Source organism: Aptenodytes forsteri, unplaced genomic scaffold (genome assembly GCF_000699145.1).
Source record: "Aptenodytes forsteri isolate BGI_AS27 unplaced genomic scaffold, ASM69914v1 Scaffold70, whole genome shotgun sequence".
Taxonomy (NCBI): Eukaryota; Metazoa; Chordata; class Aves; order Sphenisciformes; family Spheniscidae; genus Aptenodytes; species Aptenodytes forsteri.
Window position 1 is genome coordinate 50,228 of NW_008795690.1, and position 14,388 is coordinate 64,615.

Sequence of the window (14,388 nt, forward strand, 5' to 3'; positions counted from 1 at the left end):
CCCGCGGTGCCGCCTCGCCTGCCCGGCGTTCGGTCGCGTTTCTCGCCTGCCTGTCGCTTTTCTGAGTGGCAGGGTGGAAAAGCATTTTTTTTTTTCCCTCCCCTGTTTCTCTGCCATATTCTGCTCTTCTCCCTCCCTTCTGCTTGAAGCAATTGCTTTCCGCTGTGCTTCGCAGCAGGTGTTAAGTTATGGCAACGTGATGAAGCCTATTACTGGTTTCCAGTCTGTCAGTCCTTTCTGTCAGGGAAGATGTTTTTCGTTGGGGAGAAGCGTTGACGCCTGTGACTGGAACGAGCGAGCGGAAGGCCCCGCGTATTTAACAGGGGCACGTAGAAATTGGGAGTTATTAAAGCTGACTGCTCCGTTCCTGCGTGCTGCCAAAAGATTCTGATGGAGCAGCGTTGTCGGAAGCACTGCGTGCACTGAGTGGTGCCAGAGCTGCTCTGAACTCTGCTGACGGTTATTAGCTCCTCGAACTAGAATGTGCTAAAACCATAGCTATTTGCTAATAAAGTGGATTAGAGTTCATTTTTACTAATCCCAAATGACAGTTAGTATTCGTTACGTAAATGATCGGAAATGGGTATCTGTGGCCAGACTGCTCGTTCTATTTTTGTAAAAGTGTTTTTTTTAACATCAGTGCTTGCCTAAAAAATGTAGGAAGTTGAAGTTGAAAAGCTGCTCTGGTTACTTCAAATGTATCTATTTTAATTAACGGAAGCGCAATGTAAAAAGCTATCTAAACTACACAACAGTTTGAACATCCGTTCTAGCTAGTACAACTTTTTTTTGCAGAGACTTAAAGGGATGGCAGAGATGTGCACAGCTTGAGGATAATGTCTGCTGCGTTGTTTATTTAAAGTTAGAGAAAGATACAAATTTCTGCCCTATCTCTGAATTCCTTGGGGTTTTTTTTGTGGCCCGGTCAGACCTTTATTAAAGCTTTTGTTATTGAACAGAAATAGCACGGTTATTATTTAAATGACTAATAAGATAGTGACAGATTACATAAACTCCAGAGTTTAAGTGAGAACACGTCTTGTATTTAGCTGTGGGTAATGCCAGGTTGAAAGTTGAGTAGATTTCTGCTTTCTGTGACTTCTAGAATTTCACTGTCTGGCTCTTCTTTTCAGCTGGAATTTATTATTCCTATTCCTTGCACAACTGACAGTAGTGGAAGTTGAGAAACATGAGAGGTGGGAAGCTTGTAAGGTATTCTGCTTCAGTGAACCCATAAGAATATAATGCTGCTGCTTCAACTATTTTTGTACTTTACTTCCTGCTTGTCTGTCCTTTCCTTTCATCCTTATTTTTGGTTCTTTCTTCTCGCCATTCTTTTCTTTCACTTTTTGTTTTCCCGTAGGCTGTATGTGGCGTTTGGTGTCTGTATCAATGCACTGCCACTGACCATTGCTGTATGTGACCTCGTGTGTAAACTGCTGCTCCAAAGACTGGAACTGGGTTCGTTGCAACTGTTCTTTCATGAGGTCATTTTGTTTCTCATTCTTGAGAAATTCTGGAGGACATAGAAAGTTATCAGATAGGAAGTAATCAAAACAGCGAAGCTGATGTCTCTCCTTCTGGCTGTGGGAAAAGCCTGGTAGCTGTCATTTGGTTCAGAGGTACCAGGATGTAAATTTCCCTTTTGATCCAAATAACCGCTTTCCCAGCTGAAAACCTCACCCTGAGAATTATTTAGCAATCCAAATGAATGGTACATTAAGCTTCCTACACGGAGTTCAAGCCAACTGAACCGCTTCTGTTTTTTCTGGCTTTCCCATAACTGCCCAACAGTTAAGAAAAAGAACATCTAGAAAACTTTCTTATACACCCCTAGTCTCTCACCTGTTTTTATTTTGAAAATATTTTGTTTTGACAAGAGACAAGAAAACCATTAGGGAATGGCTGTTCTTTCTTTTGGACCTCTGACACTTTTGAGAGCTGAGTGCTTCAGAAAATGCTGGTTTACAGTGCTCTTGTGGTTTGATTTGACGGTCTTGAGTGAGACCGAGAGTGAGGAAGACCGATACTGGAAACTGTAAGCTTATTCAGTCGCTGGGGAAAGTACCTGATGTGAAACTTAGACTTTATTTTAAAGAACTGTTCTTGACTGCTGACTTCTTAGTGTGAAAGAGTTTGAAAATGAGAGCAAAAAACTTGCAACAGCAGCCAATAGATGTTTTGCATTTGCAGAGGCAAAAGAGCATTTTTGGGGGTTGTCTTTCTTAGGTATCTGCCAGACGTGGTGTGCAAAGCTGCCTATAACTCTGTCCTTCTGGTAGCAAACTAGGGCTGCCTGTTTAACAGTCCTCAGAAGAAAGTAACGTGGCTCTGAGTTGGTTAATTCCACTCTATCACGCCCCTTGTCTTCATGCTACTTATTTCCATTTAAAGGGCATGGGGGCCCCTCATCAGCCATGCGAGGGATCCTCTGCTTGGGAGCTCGTGTTCTGTTATGGCCATCGGGAAGATTTGGGTAGGAAACAGGAAAAAAGATTGTAGGATGGTAGTACAGACCTAGATGTTTCCATACAACGTATCTTCAAATGCTCCTTTCAGTTGTGGTGATAATAGTTATGCAGAGTATATTCATGTACTTTCTCTGGAGCAAACCAAATAATTTTCATGAAATTAAATTTGTGACTTAATCACTGGTTAATTTCTTCTCAGTCTTTATGGCTATATTACTATGGTTACAGGAACAGCAGTGCTTTAATACCGTGTGAGAAAATGTTGTGTCGCCATTATTGCTGTGATCCAAGGTTTGTCACAAACGGATGTGCTGCTCTGTCACAGAGCAAGAGTTAACAGAGCCAAGCTGTTTACTGGTACAGGATGGTGGTGTTGCTCCTAGGTGCACTTACTGACCTATCAGAGCAAGCTAGCGCCGTGAAACAAAGGAAATAATTACGTGACACGTTGTTATTATCATATAACAAATGTTACTGTACATTAATTACATAATAAAATCAGTGCTGTTAAGGTCCTTTGAACATCGCGTTAATGCTTATTAACACAAATCTGCAGCTCAGGGCTGTTTCTTAAGCTACAGCATATATACGCTGCCATTCAGTTGCCCTCCTTCCCTTGTGCGTTACTAAAATCCTGCAGCCACTTAGAAGGAGCGAGAAGTCGCTGCCCTTGCCCTTGTGGTGGTACCCTGAAGTCCTCTGTGATGGGTTACGCCAGGAGCAGCTGTTCTCTCTGGTTTGCAGGGCCTGGCCTCAGCCTGAGGTCCATAGCAGTCTGTGTGCTTGCCGAAATTGCTGTCTGCATTTAGCTCTTGGAGCTCTGGCTTCAGGAATGAGAAAGTCCAAATTGTGGACATCCAGACATAAGTCAGGGAAGGACTGCTGTAGGCACCTGGGCTGCTGCAGTCTGGTGATAGTTCAGATCCACTACTGACGGAAAACCGTGGCTGGGCTTGAACTGCCAAACTAAGGGATTGTTTTTAGCTTTTCTATTTCCACCCCTTTAGAGGTAGGTACTTTTTTCTTGCACTCGTTTAAGTTATACCAGAAGATGGTCGGGGCAAGGGTCACCGTTTTGTGATGTGTTTGGACGGTGTCGAAGACAATGGGGGCCCATGCTCGTACATGCTACTCTGAGACATAAATACTGTTAATTGTCAGCAGCTTCCCAAGTGACTGTTGGGAACAGGGACGGTTTCTCTTCCTCTCTTCTATTGTTCATTTTTTAATGATGTTTTTTACTAAATGCTTGCCAACAGATTGACTATAATAAGAAGCCAAAGTGAGTGCTTGGGCTGGGATGTTGTAAATTAAGTTTTGTTAACCTTTTAAACCTTTCTAATTCTTTTAAACATTTGTCATTTTATTAATAGGCTGTCTTTGTAGATTGTAGAATACTGCTAAAATGAGAGCAGGTAGTGAAATATGCTATAATTGTTAGAGAAGCGCCTTAAAGAATGTATGGGGAGACTAATATGGAACTACATGTTTAACGCTGACCTCTGGAGCAACAATGACACAGGAGAAAATTTTGGCAATAACTACTATTACCAGATCACTCTAATGGTATATACTGTGAAAGGAGACTTCTGAGAAAATGAAGAGTATTTGGAAACTAATTTGTAAGTCAGATGTGTGTTGCAAGCACCACCTCATCCTGTTTTGATTTTACCAGTGGACGTTTTTGAAAACTTCATTGCCTTTGATTAGTCAAGGTAATTGTGTTAGCTTTAGCAGTTTATTTTCAAGGTGACATTCACCTGAGAGGAACAAACTTTGCTTTATGCAGAGGAGACATATTTAAAGATAATAATCTCAGTTATTTTCCAGCATTTAAGCAGGTAAAGTGACTAGCTGTGATGATGAATGCTTTAGTGTAATTGTTCTTCTGTCTTCCCCAATTAAAAAAAAAACCTGCAGAAGACAACCTAGAATAGATTGGCAGTTGTTTCTTTAGGTAGCGTATTTGACAGAGACTAAACTAACATTGTATGTTGACTTTTTTCGTAGCTACAGTGAAGGATAATAGTTGATTACATGACTTGCCTGTGTAGATAAGCAGAGTTCTTGTCGGAAGACTGCAATGCATTTATATTAACACCCCAGCAAACACCTAGAAATGGTTAACTACTGACTGCCACCCTGTGCCACTGGAACCTGTATCAACATTCTTTTTCTGTCTTTACACAGTGAATCTCTTCCTGACTGGGAAAATAGAAAGTGCTGTTACCTCGTTAGGTAAGACGTACTTTTCTTATTTGTATTTACTGTTCTTTTGGGTTGTTACTGTTTCTTCCCCACGCAAAGAGATCTTTTACCGAAACAGTATGACCTTTGTTTGAGAGAGAGTAACAGTGACATTTTAGGAAGTTTAGGACTTCTAAGTATTCCTGGGGTTATAGACTCCACCAGTGTCACTGTGCTAAGAAAAAATCATAAGCTTGAGGCTAAGGTCATAGTATGTGCTGATACATTCAGGGGAAAACTATGTTTAGGAAACGTGCCTGGGAATATCAAGCCAGGGACAGTGGCCCATTCCTGGGGGAGCTAAAACAAGAATGTTAAAAATGTCTCATGAATGTCAAAGTGGAAATTCAACCAGAATCACAGCACTCAGCGTAATTTCCTTCTCCATAGCATTAATGTGACTTACTGACATTACGGGAACATTGCAATCAGGGCCCTCTTAGTTGTAAGGGCCCTCTTGTGCCTGTCAATCCACAGTCACGTTGGTAGGCATACTTCATGCCCAAAGAGGTTGCAACTTCAGTTAAAAGAAAAACCAAATAAGGGAAACAGGAGGAAAGGAAATGGGAAAACACGAAAATAATTCTAAGGCAGTGGGTTGATTAACATAGGAGCTTGAGCATTCAGGTCAACGTGGGGGTTTGAGAGAAGGTTTAAATCGGGAAAAGGTAGTAATTTTCTGATTAGGTAACTTCCTTAAATTTAGCTTAGGGGAAGTGTGGATGAACCATATAGGACACGTGTTGTTTGCAACATAGTATTTCCATGCTTTCATTGGAAAAAATCCAGAATGTCATCTGTGTCCTAGTCCGTTCTGCCTGGATGGTTCTTTGGCTTTTGATGGAGTTTGCCATCCGTTGGCTGTATGGTATATGAGTTCACAAAGTGTAACTTGAGTAATTACACAGTGGCTGGCCTAGACTGGTGATACTGTCTCGGTCTGAGATATATAATGCTTCATCCAGTTGGCTCTGCTGCCTTCTAATGCTGTTCTTTTGCTAGAAGCAGAGTTGTAACATTTAGCTCTTACTCTTTCAAGTATGCTGAAAACTTCAGAGTACTGTAGCCTTCATGTTTTCTTGTGTTGATATAGTTTGTCTCCTGACAGCGTAACTGGAGCGGGGGAGAAAAATGATCATAAAAGGTCATTGCAATAGTGTGATCCATGTGTAGCTTCTCTTACCTGTGTGTTGGAGGATAACAGGTTAGGATAGTGCAGTCGTAAGGCAGATGACCCTGCCAGGAATCATCTCGCAGGAGATGTTCCTTAGGAGCCCTGCTAAAAGTTGGGAGGAATGCTTGCTGTCCTAAACACGTCCTGACAAAGCAGCTTATTACAGAGTCGATCTCTATGACAAGGTATAGCACGGTTTCTTTTCAGAAAGCAGGTAATAGGAGAAATAATGAGTTCTGGAGAATGCAGGTCAAGCCACCATCTCAGCTGTATTTGTACAACGACTTTAAGCCAGAAAAGCTGCTGCTGCTGACAGGGAGCAGTCATCCCCCTGAGCCCCCTTTCCCCAGGTTCGCAGTGAGCCAGTTCAGGCTGTTGATCCAACGGAGCGCAAGCTCAGATTTTGTCAGATCAGCAAGTTGAACCCTTGGGCTGTGCCTTTGCTGGTTCTGATATCGGGGGCAGAAGCAGCCTGCTGGAGACTGGATAAAGTGAAGGGGAGCCTTAAGTCCTTTTTTTCTCCTCAGGCGTAAGGGATCTGCATTAAGCAATGTGTGCAAGCCCTCCTTGAGGGAGCATTTGGAGAACTCGGGGAGAGTTTCCTGCTGACCCTGACATAGCTACTGAGGAAGGGTATATTGCCAAGCGTTTGGTTTTGAGCGAAGGTTCCTTGTGACAGGTGCAAACCATCCTTTATCCCAGAGCAGATGGTTGGGATGTGTCCCTTGGGACTGGGGCACACCCCGGGGCATTGCAGAGGAGTGCGAAACTGCAGGATTTATTTTCTTCTAGGATCATCTGAAAATTTATTCCTGCACAGCTTAGTGCCCCCAGCGCTGTCCTCTGGTGGAGCTCGACGTCTGTTCTGTTATAGTCCCTTTTGCAAAAATAGGAGTGATATTATTCATGTAAAGTTTTGGAAACTTTCTTGCGAGTATTTGTGGCGTATTTAACTGGCAGGGGGAATCTACTGCTGTTTACGGTAGAAGAAATCCATTTGATTATTACAGAAAGAGCCTCATTAAGATTTATACCTGCTTGACAGAAACTGTCTGAACTCAAACCTCTTCTAGCATTTGTTTAAAGGTTTTTTTTTTTAATCTATAAAAGATTCATTATTGTCTGTCTTGAGAATTCTTCTTTTTTTAAAAGCACCATCCCAGTAAGATTTTTCGGTGGGTTGGTTTGCCAGTCCAGGGATTGGTATTCCCTTATGTTTCTTCAGTAATCCTAAATGTGGAAAATGTAAGCCGTTTGGGGCTTTTAGTAAATTGGGTTTTCACTTTTCTTCTGGCTTTGTGCAGAAAGGCTGCAGAAAAAGAGTTACAGAACAATTGTTGAAAAAATGTTGTCACCACTCTTCTCGTGTTGTCGCTGATGATAAGGCCTTCAGAATCCAGGACTGTACCTTTCTATTTAGAGACTTCCCTTTCCTTTAGATGTTTTGGCAATTTGAAAACGCTTTTGTTTATTTTCCTTAAGGAATCACACTGTCATGCTGAAGCCCAACTTAATAACACAATACTTATGCATGTATGTGATTCTGCGAACTTCATGGCCAGGAGCTGAGGAGGGAAGTGGGGCCCCTTTATTGACACTGAAACGCCAACAGTATGAAATTGTGCCCTTGTGTGGTTTTTCTGTTTTGTTGCCAGCACTGAAGGCTTTGTTTAGTACAGGTTTTTCTTTCAAAATGTATGTAGGTGAAAGAACAGCTGCTGAAAGCAGTGCTTGGATACTTCACCTTGTCTGCCACACAGTAGTCAGTGCACAAGGAGTAAAGAGGCAGATGACTGGTTAGGAAGGAGATCTATTGATTTATTGCAAATACCGTAGTAATGAGCATTGATGGGAAGTGAAAGGCATCAGAAGCATCAGGCAAATAAGTGAGGTTTGGGTAAACACAGTAGTAGTTTTGGGGGGTGGATGGGTGTGTGTCCCCTGTTTGCTCCAGTAGGTTTAGGGGACTGTGGATATATCCTTAAAATAGCGTAATTATGTTTGGGCAATATGGATTCAGATTAGTGGTCCGTTCGAATCAGGAGCCTTTGTAAAAGCAAAGCAGTTGTCCTTTTAATTTTGAGTAGGGCAAGTCTGAAATGGTTGTTGTGTGTCAGAGGGGTAAAGCTATGGGACAATATTGAGCAACAACGACCATTGCCAGATGAACTGCCCAAAATGGCATATAGTGTCAGTGCAGCCCTTACCTTGCTTATGTCCTTAGATTTTTACAGCTACAATTCTTCTGTTAAAATGGAAAATCTTTTTCTTTTGTCCGTTCTTCTTTCCATGTCCCATGTTCGTAGCAGATGTACAGTGTTAATAAGAAAAAGCATTTCTCACTGAGAACCTGAACTGTCACGTTACATCAGATCCACTGCTTACAAGTTAGGAAACTATACATTATTGCAAAAGAAAAAATGCTAGTGATCTTACCTCAAAAAAAGCTGGGATACTACAAATAACTATTGCTCAGGATCTTTGTAAATACTTCCTAAAACTGAGAAACAAGTATTTGGGAGAATAAAAGCTCTGCTTAACCGCACTAATGAATGTGTGAGTGGAAGTGCTCATGCGGAGTCACCAGCATGTCAATGGGGCTTCCTCAGAATGGAAACTAAAATAAGCTTTGTGTAATTATGATTCTGTTCTGTGTGCTAATGCATAGACTATGAATAGCGGAGTCACGCATGTCAATGGGGCTTCCTCAGAATGGAAACTAAAATAAGCTTTGTGTAATTATGATTCTGTTCTGTGTGCTAATGCATAGACTATGAATAAGGGATATTAATCCAGAACAGTATTTGGTACAAGGACAACAGAAATATTTGCAGAACTGTTGCTGGAAGCCTCTGGATAGTGCTGTCTGGTGTATTTGCTCTTTCTGCTTTGTGCATTCTGTTTCCTTCCCATTGAGAAGTTTTCGTAATCTGGCAGTTACAAAATGCAGTCTTTCCAGCTCCTTTTAAGTGGTTGCTAGCTCTAGGTCCTCTTATGCTGCTCTGATACGTTGATGCAGTGACAAGTGTGTGGAGGAGCACATTTGTAGACCTAAACAAACTGAGAACTGGAGTTGAAAAGTCCCGTGGACCTTAGATTTGCTTTTATAATTCCGTAATTGAATCTGCATCTCAGTATTTTGCCAGCATCTAGCGTGGAGCCTCTCTGGTTTTAGAAATGTGATAACAAAGATGTTCTTGTTTTTCGTAACTGCTTTACTGCAAAATATTTGTTTGGAAAATAGATGTTTTCATGTATTTGTGTATTCTGTATGCTTTTGTGGCCTTTTAAACTAGTAGGAATTATATGCATACGTTTCAGTGGAATGCCCTGCTTGGAGAGTAAAAATAATGGCTTTTTATATGTTTTGCCTCAGGTAAGTTACTCACCTCATGCTTTTTATATTCCTGTGGTTCTCACTTCAAAAGTGCTTACTGTGAACAAACAGAATAGTGCCAGGCACAGATTTACTGGTGGGGGAATACTGCAGCCTGGCCCCAGACCCAGCCAGGAGCTCTGCAGGCAGCCCTGCCACCTGACTTGATTGCAGCCAGGCAGCTTTGCTGGCACATCTTCACCCCGTCCCTCCAGTGCAGCTTAGTCTGATCCTGACTGTGAATTGAAAATGATGCATTTATGTAGCTGAATTTCAAGCAATACTGTAAATCTGTGATTTATAACACAGTATATTTGGACACGTATGCGTATGAGGAAACTTGAGGTATAGGCAACCTTTTTTTTCCTTGCCACCTTTTTAAGCTACGAGAAAGTAAGCTTCTGTCAAAAATTGGAATATTCAGCTGCAATCCACAAGTCATGCTCTAGATAGTCATTTGGTTTAAAAATAGTTTTAAAAATATTTTTGGAGAATGTTCAGAATAGCTATTGCATTACACAGAATTTCCCCACTTGTAGTCTGCTGAGACTACGTTTTCCCATCAGAACAGCTTTCCCACTTGTCCTTGGAACATTTCACTTTCATTTTTGAATTGCTTAATTACAAATTGTAAGTATTTGATGTAGCCTTAAGTGGCCTGCTGTTTTCCATAGGAAGATCTGAAAGTGCTTTGAAAATATTGAGCTTTATTTAACCCTGTTTGCTCCTTTCCCTGTCTGGAAAATTTCTGCTACCTATGGGAGTTCAGAAGGAATTTAGAGTACTTAGTAATGTTCAATGAAAACATTTGACATCGGAGTCCAGTTTACTTTTTTCTTTCTTGTTGGAGATTTTTTTTAACCATTACAAACTCTTCAGGTCTGTCATATGGTTAGGAGAATAAACAACATGTCCAGGAACATGTTACAACAAAATGAGCTTCTAGATCCTTTACACTGAATATGGAACTTCTTCAGTTGCTGGGTGACGTACCCAGGCTTTGGGAAGCTGGTAAGAAGGATTTCTGTATTACATCCTCTTGGCAGATCCATGCAGTAATATTGATTGTAGCCTTTGGTAGATTCATACAAGGTTATTGATTGATCCTGCATTGAAATGCAGGTTATGCTTACCTACACTTACGAGTGGGTGTCTTAATTAAAAACCGGGGCAGGGAAGAAAGCAGTAAGAGGATAAAACTGTTGACTCGTGTTTGTCTGCAATCCCCAGAAATTGATGAAAGCTCTTGTAGCTAATGTGAATTGTTGATTAGGCAAAGCATTAACAATAATATTTTTTTCCCCCTTATTAACAGCTGCTTGCAGTGGAGAACTGGAACAGCACACAGAGAGACGGGGAGTCATCTGTAGTCCTTCTTGGCCATTGAACTATCCTCCAGCTGTAAACTGCAGCTGGTACATTCAAGGAGATCGTGGAGACATGATAACAATTAGGTACGGTTTGATACTCTGTGGAGATAAAGGATTGCTTTGCTGAAATGAAAAAAAATGCAAGTTCTTATCTGATATACCAGTATGAGGCTGTTTGTTAGAGCTACTGAATGGTCAAAGGAAGCTGATTACGCTGGAGCATGACTGCAGGTTGGGCACCTCTCTCATTTTAGAAATGTTCCACTGTGTCTTGTTTCTGTAGGCTACTTCTGACATCCATTATTACATATGCAAGTCACTTGTAGTCTTTTAACATATTTATCTTCACAACACCTGTGTGAGATTTCATCCACCTCTGATAGATGAGGAGGTGGGAAACAGTGATATATTTACTCACACTAAATAGTCCCCCTTCTCTTCATTGCTTATAAATAGGAATAGGTGAAGGCTATAAAACCTGGAACAGCCTCAGTGGGATACATAAAATTCTTAGAGCAAAAATGGCTTTTCCTGTAATGCCTTGAAATGGTGCTATGTTTAATTGACAGTTGAAGATAATAATTGCTTATTGTTACTTGTTAACCAAAAGACACATGCTTTTCTGCTTAATACTTATTTCCAACAGAATTAAATAATAGTTAGCATTTGTGGCACAACTTCTGCTCATTCTATAAAAAAACTATTCAGAAAAGACTAGAATTTATTACAAATGGTTTGTTAAGAATGTTTAGGCTATAATATCAGCATATTGTGAATGTGCTTAATTTCTCTGGGCTAATTGTAGTGTCCTTCTTAAACCAAGAATTTCTTACTTAAAAAAAGGAAAAAAAAAAAAGCAAACGTTTGTTAAGAATGTTTAGGCTATAATATCAGCATATTGTGAATATGTGCTTAATCTCTGGGCTAATTGTAGTGTCCTTCTTAAACCAAGAATTTCTTATTTAAAAAAAGGAAAAAAAAAGCAAACCTAGGAAAGGGGTTTTTGTTTGGTTTTTAGTACTGTTGTATTTAACACCATCTGCTCATTCTTTGCTCAGCTGCTTAAAAGGACTGCAAAACTCTTCAACTGCAGATGCTCAGCAATTAAAAACAAATCTGCCACAGATGGAATAATAGGAGGGCTCCACCATCCGTAGTTCAAAATAGGAACTACTCATCAAAAGTAAGGAAGTAGATACCTGCCAGCATTTGAGATCCATAAATAGAAACACGCTTTTAAACCCCATTAAATTGTACTGGACTTGGGGAATTTGTTTCAAAGCAGAGATTGTTGGAAACTCTGAGGAAGCATATAAATGAGACACAGGAGTTGGCTCTGGAGAATAGTACTGCAATTTATGCTATGAAAACGTCTCAGAGCTCCCAGTTAGAATTAGGATTCTCTTCTGCAAGTAAGAGTGTAACAGAGGCTAAAGAAATAAAGGAAAGTAGGATGAGGAAACTGGTAATAATGTGCATATACAGTTTACATGTGTGCATAGCAATATGATTTGAAAGATTTCTTCTTAATGGGTTTGTTTTCTCTCACTGCCATATCCTGCCCTTCTATGCACATGCAAACAATGGGAGCTATGTGTTTACATCCTAGGGAGTAGTGTTGTGGTGTTACATTTCTGACTATAAATGTGCTTGGAATGACTCACTCCAGTGTGTGAAATGCAAAATGTTACAGCATCGGAGGATTTCTTTAGAAGGTTGTAACCCTCGGAATGCCAAGGACGTAAAAGAAGCAGCTGACTTGCCTAGGCTAGCATGATATAGGCAAACTGGGAAAGAGGGTTCAAATACAAACATTTTTTCCTCTTAACAGTTGGGTATGCTTCTTGTCCTAACAGTGTGCTGATAAGGGCATAAAAGAGTAGCTTTTTAAATTTTCCTAGGAAAATCAAACACAGTTCTTGTGATAACATCTGGATTTTGAAAGGTTTAAAAAAAAAAACCCCACCTCCTTTATGTTACGTTATGCTGAATGCATTTCCTTTGATCTTGAATTCTCATTGACAGTAAGACAGCAATGTTATATAAGCATCATATTTGAGATACAGCAGGAGTCATTAAGGGGTAAAATTGCAATTGAACGTAGTTTTGATTTCTAAAACATTTGCAGTCGGTAGTCATTTTTTATAAACCTATTATTCAGCAGCTTTCAATAGAACAGTGCCCAGATCTACATGTGGATGTAAGATGCTGGCTCCTGTGGGCATGTCCTTTAGAAGCTTTGTCTTAATATCTACCTCTCATGCGTGTGTACTGATTTTCTTCATATCCTCACATTTCCATGCTTATTGTTTTGCTTTATAGTTTACTTTTTAGAAATCCTTGGGGGACACTTCACAAGAACAGAAAATACATATTCTTTGTGCTTACACCTCTCTGCTAATGATGCACGTTTCAATACTTTCTTCCAAGATTGTGTGTCTGATGGAATGGTGCTGTTGAGACCTGGGAACAAGTGTGTAGCTACCGTTTTCCAGGACTATGTTGTGTCACTTTAGATTCAGGTAATCAGTCTGTTAGTTATTGTTTTGGAAACTACTTGATTTTTCCTCCCATTTTCTCTATTTTTATGCCTGTTTTCACAGAAGACTACATAAAAATCCTGTAAGATCAGGTAAAGATGTCATATGCAGTAACTGCCTTTGTACCATCCTTTACAGGCTTTATATGTGTATGTTTCCTCATATCTGAGAAAAAGATCAAAATTGTTTTTGTTTAGCAGTTGCTGTTACTTGATGGTTGTAATTAACCTGATGTGGGCAGAGTATAAATGAATTGCGTCTTATTACAGGAATTTATGGGACTGAGAGTAAAATGTTCTCCATGTTCAGAACTCAAGAGTATTGAAAAGTGATCTACTTGGTGATCCACTCAAGCTGCCTCTTATTAATTGAGGCGGGGGGGGATCACCTTCATTGGCTTTCACTTCAGTGATTCATGTCACTGGCTTTGAAAAAAGAAATTTTCAGATACCATCTGAGTTTCAATTTCTGAGTAAAACTGAGGCCTGGTCATGTAAAGGCTTGCTGTCTGTAATTGTATGAAGAATTACAGAGACTGCTTCATAGTCTCTTTACCAAATTCACAGTGTTTCAGAACTTGATGTTAATTGAAAAAAACTCATAATAGCCATTTATTCCATTTGTGCTCAGCTTTTGAAAACACAGCCGCCATGTCTCTTGCCTAAGGTTACACAGTTAGCTGGTGCTTGGGAGCTGGGAGTAGAATAGAGCTTTCCTGACTTCCAGATCCTTGTGCTTTAGTGGTTAAGCAGAAGTTTTTAATGAGTCAATTAAGTCATCAGTTGTTCACAGTCTGCACTTGCTGTGAGAGGTTGGCAAATAGAAGTAACTTTTCTTGCTTAATTGGCTGGTCTGTTTTATTTTGGGACTGTGCTCTACTGATCTACCCATAATATTTATTCTCCCATTTTTTAATGAGTTTAGAGGGCCAAATTGGACATTTATTTTTTTTTTATTTATTTACTAATTACTTTCATTCAGATTTTACATCTGCTGGGTGTCCAACAGTGTACGCTTTTTTGGTTCATTTTCCTGAGCATCCCATGTTTGTCCTTTTCCAGTTCAGAATGCTTTTTTTTTTGCTTTAATCTGTAGTTGCTCGTGCTTAAATTACTAAGAGGATTGTAGGGAATTCCCTACATTATTTATAGAAGTACTTTTTTTTTCTAGCTGCTACTGCTCCTTTCAGTGCAGATGGCAAAAAGCTTAG

At 40.1% G+C, this 14,388-nt stretch overlaps 1 protein-coding gene across 1 annotated transcript in view; it reads left to right on the plus strand.

Moving 5' to 3' along the window:
• Positions 1-14,388, plus strand: part of LRP3 (LDL receptor related protein 3) — a 43,271-nt gene that overhangs the window by 14,650 nt on the left and 14,233 nt on the right. Inside the window, exons 2-4 of the mRNA XM_019473017.1 lie at positions 1,364-1,461; positions 4,662-4,709; positions 10,584-10,722. Of these exons, the coding sequence (XP_019328562.1) occupies positions 1,364-1,461; positions 4,662-4,709; positions 10,584-10,722 (285 nt within the window). The remainder of the gene's footprint in view (positions 1-1,363; positions 1,462-4,661; positions 4,710-10,583; positions 10,723-14,388) is intronic.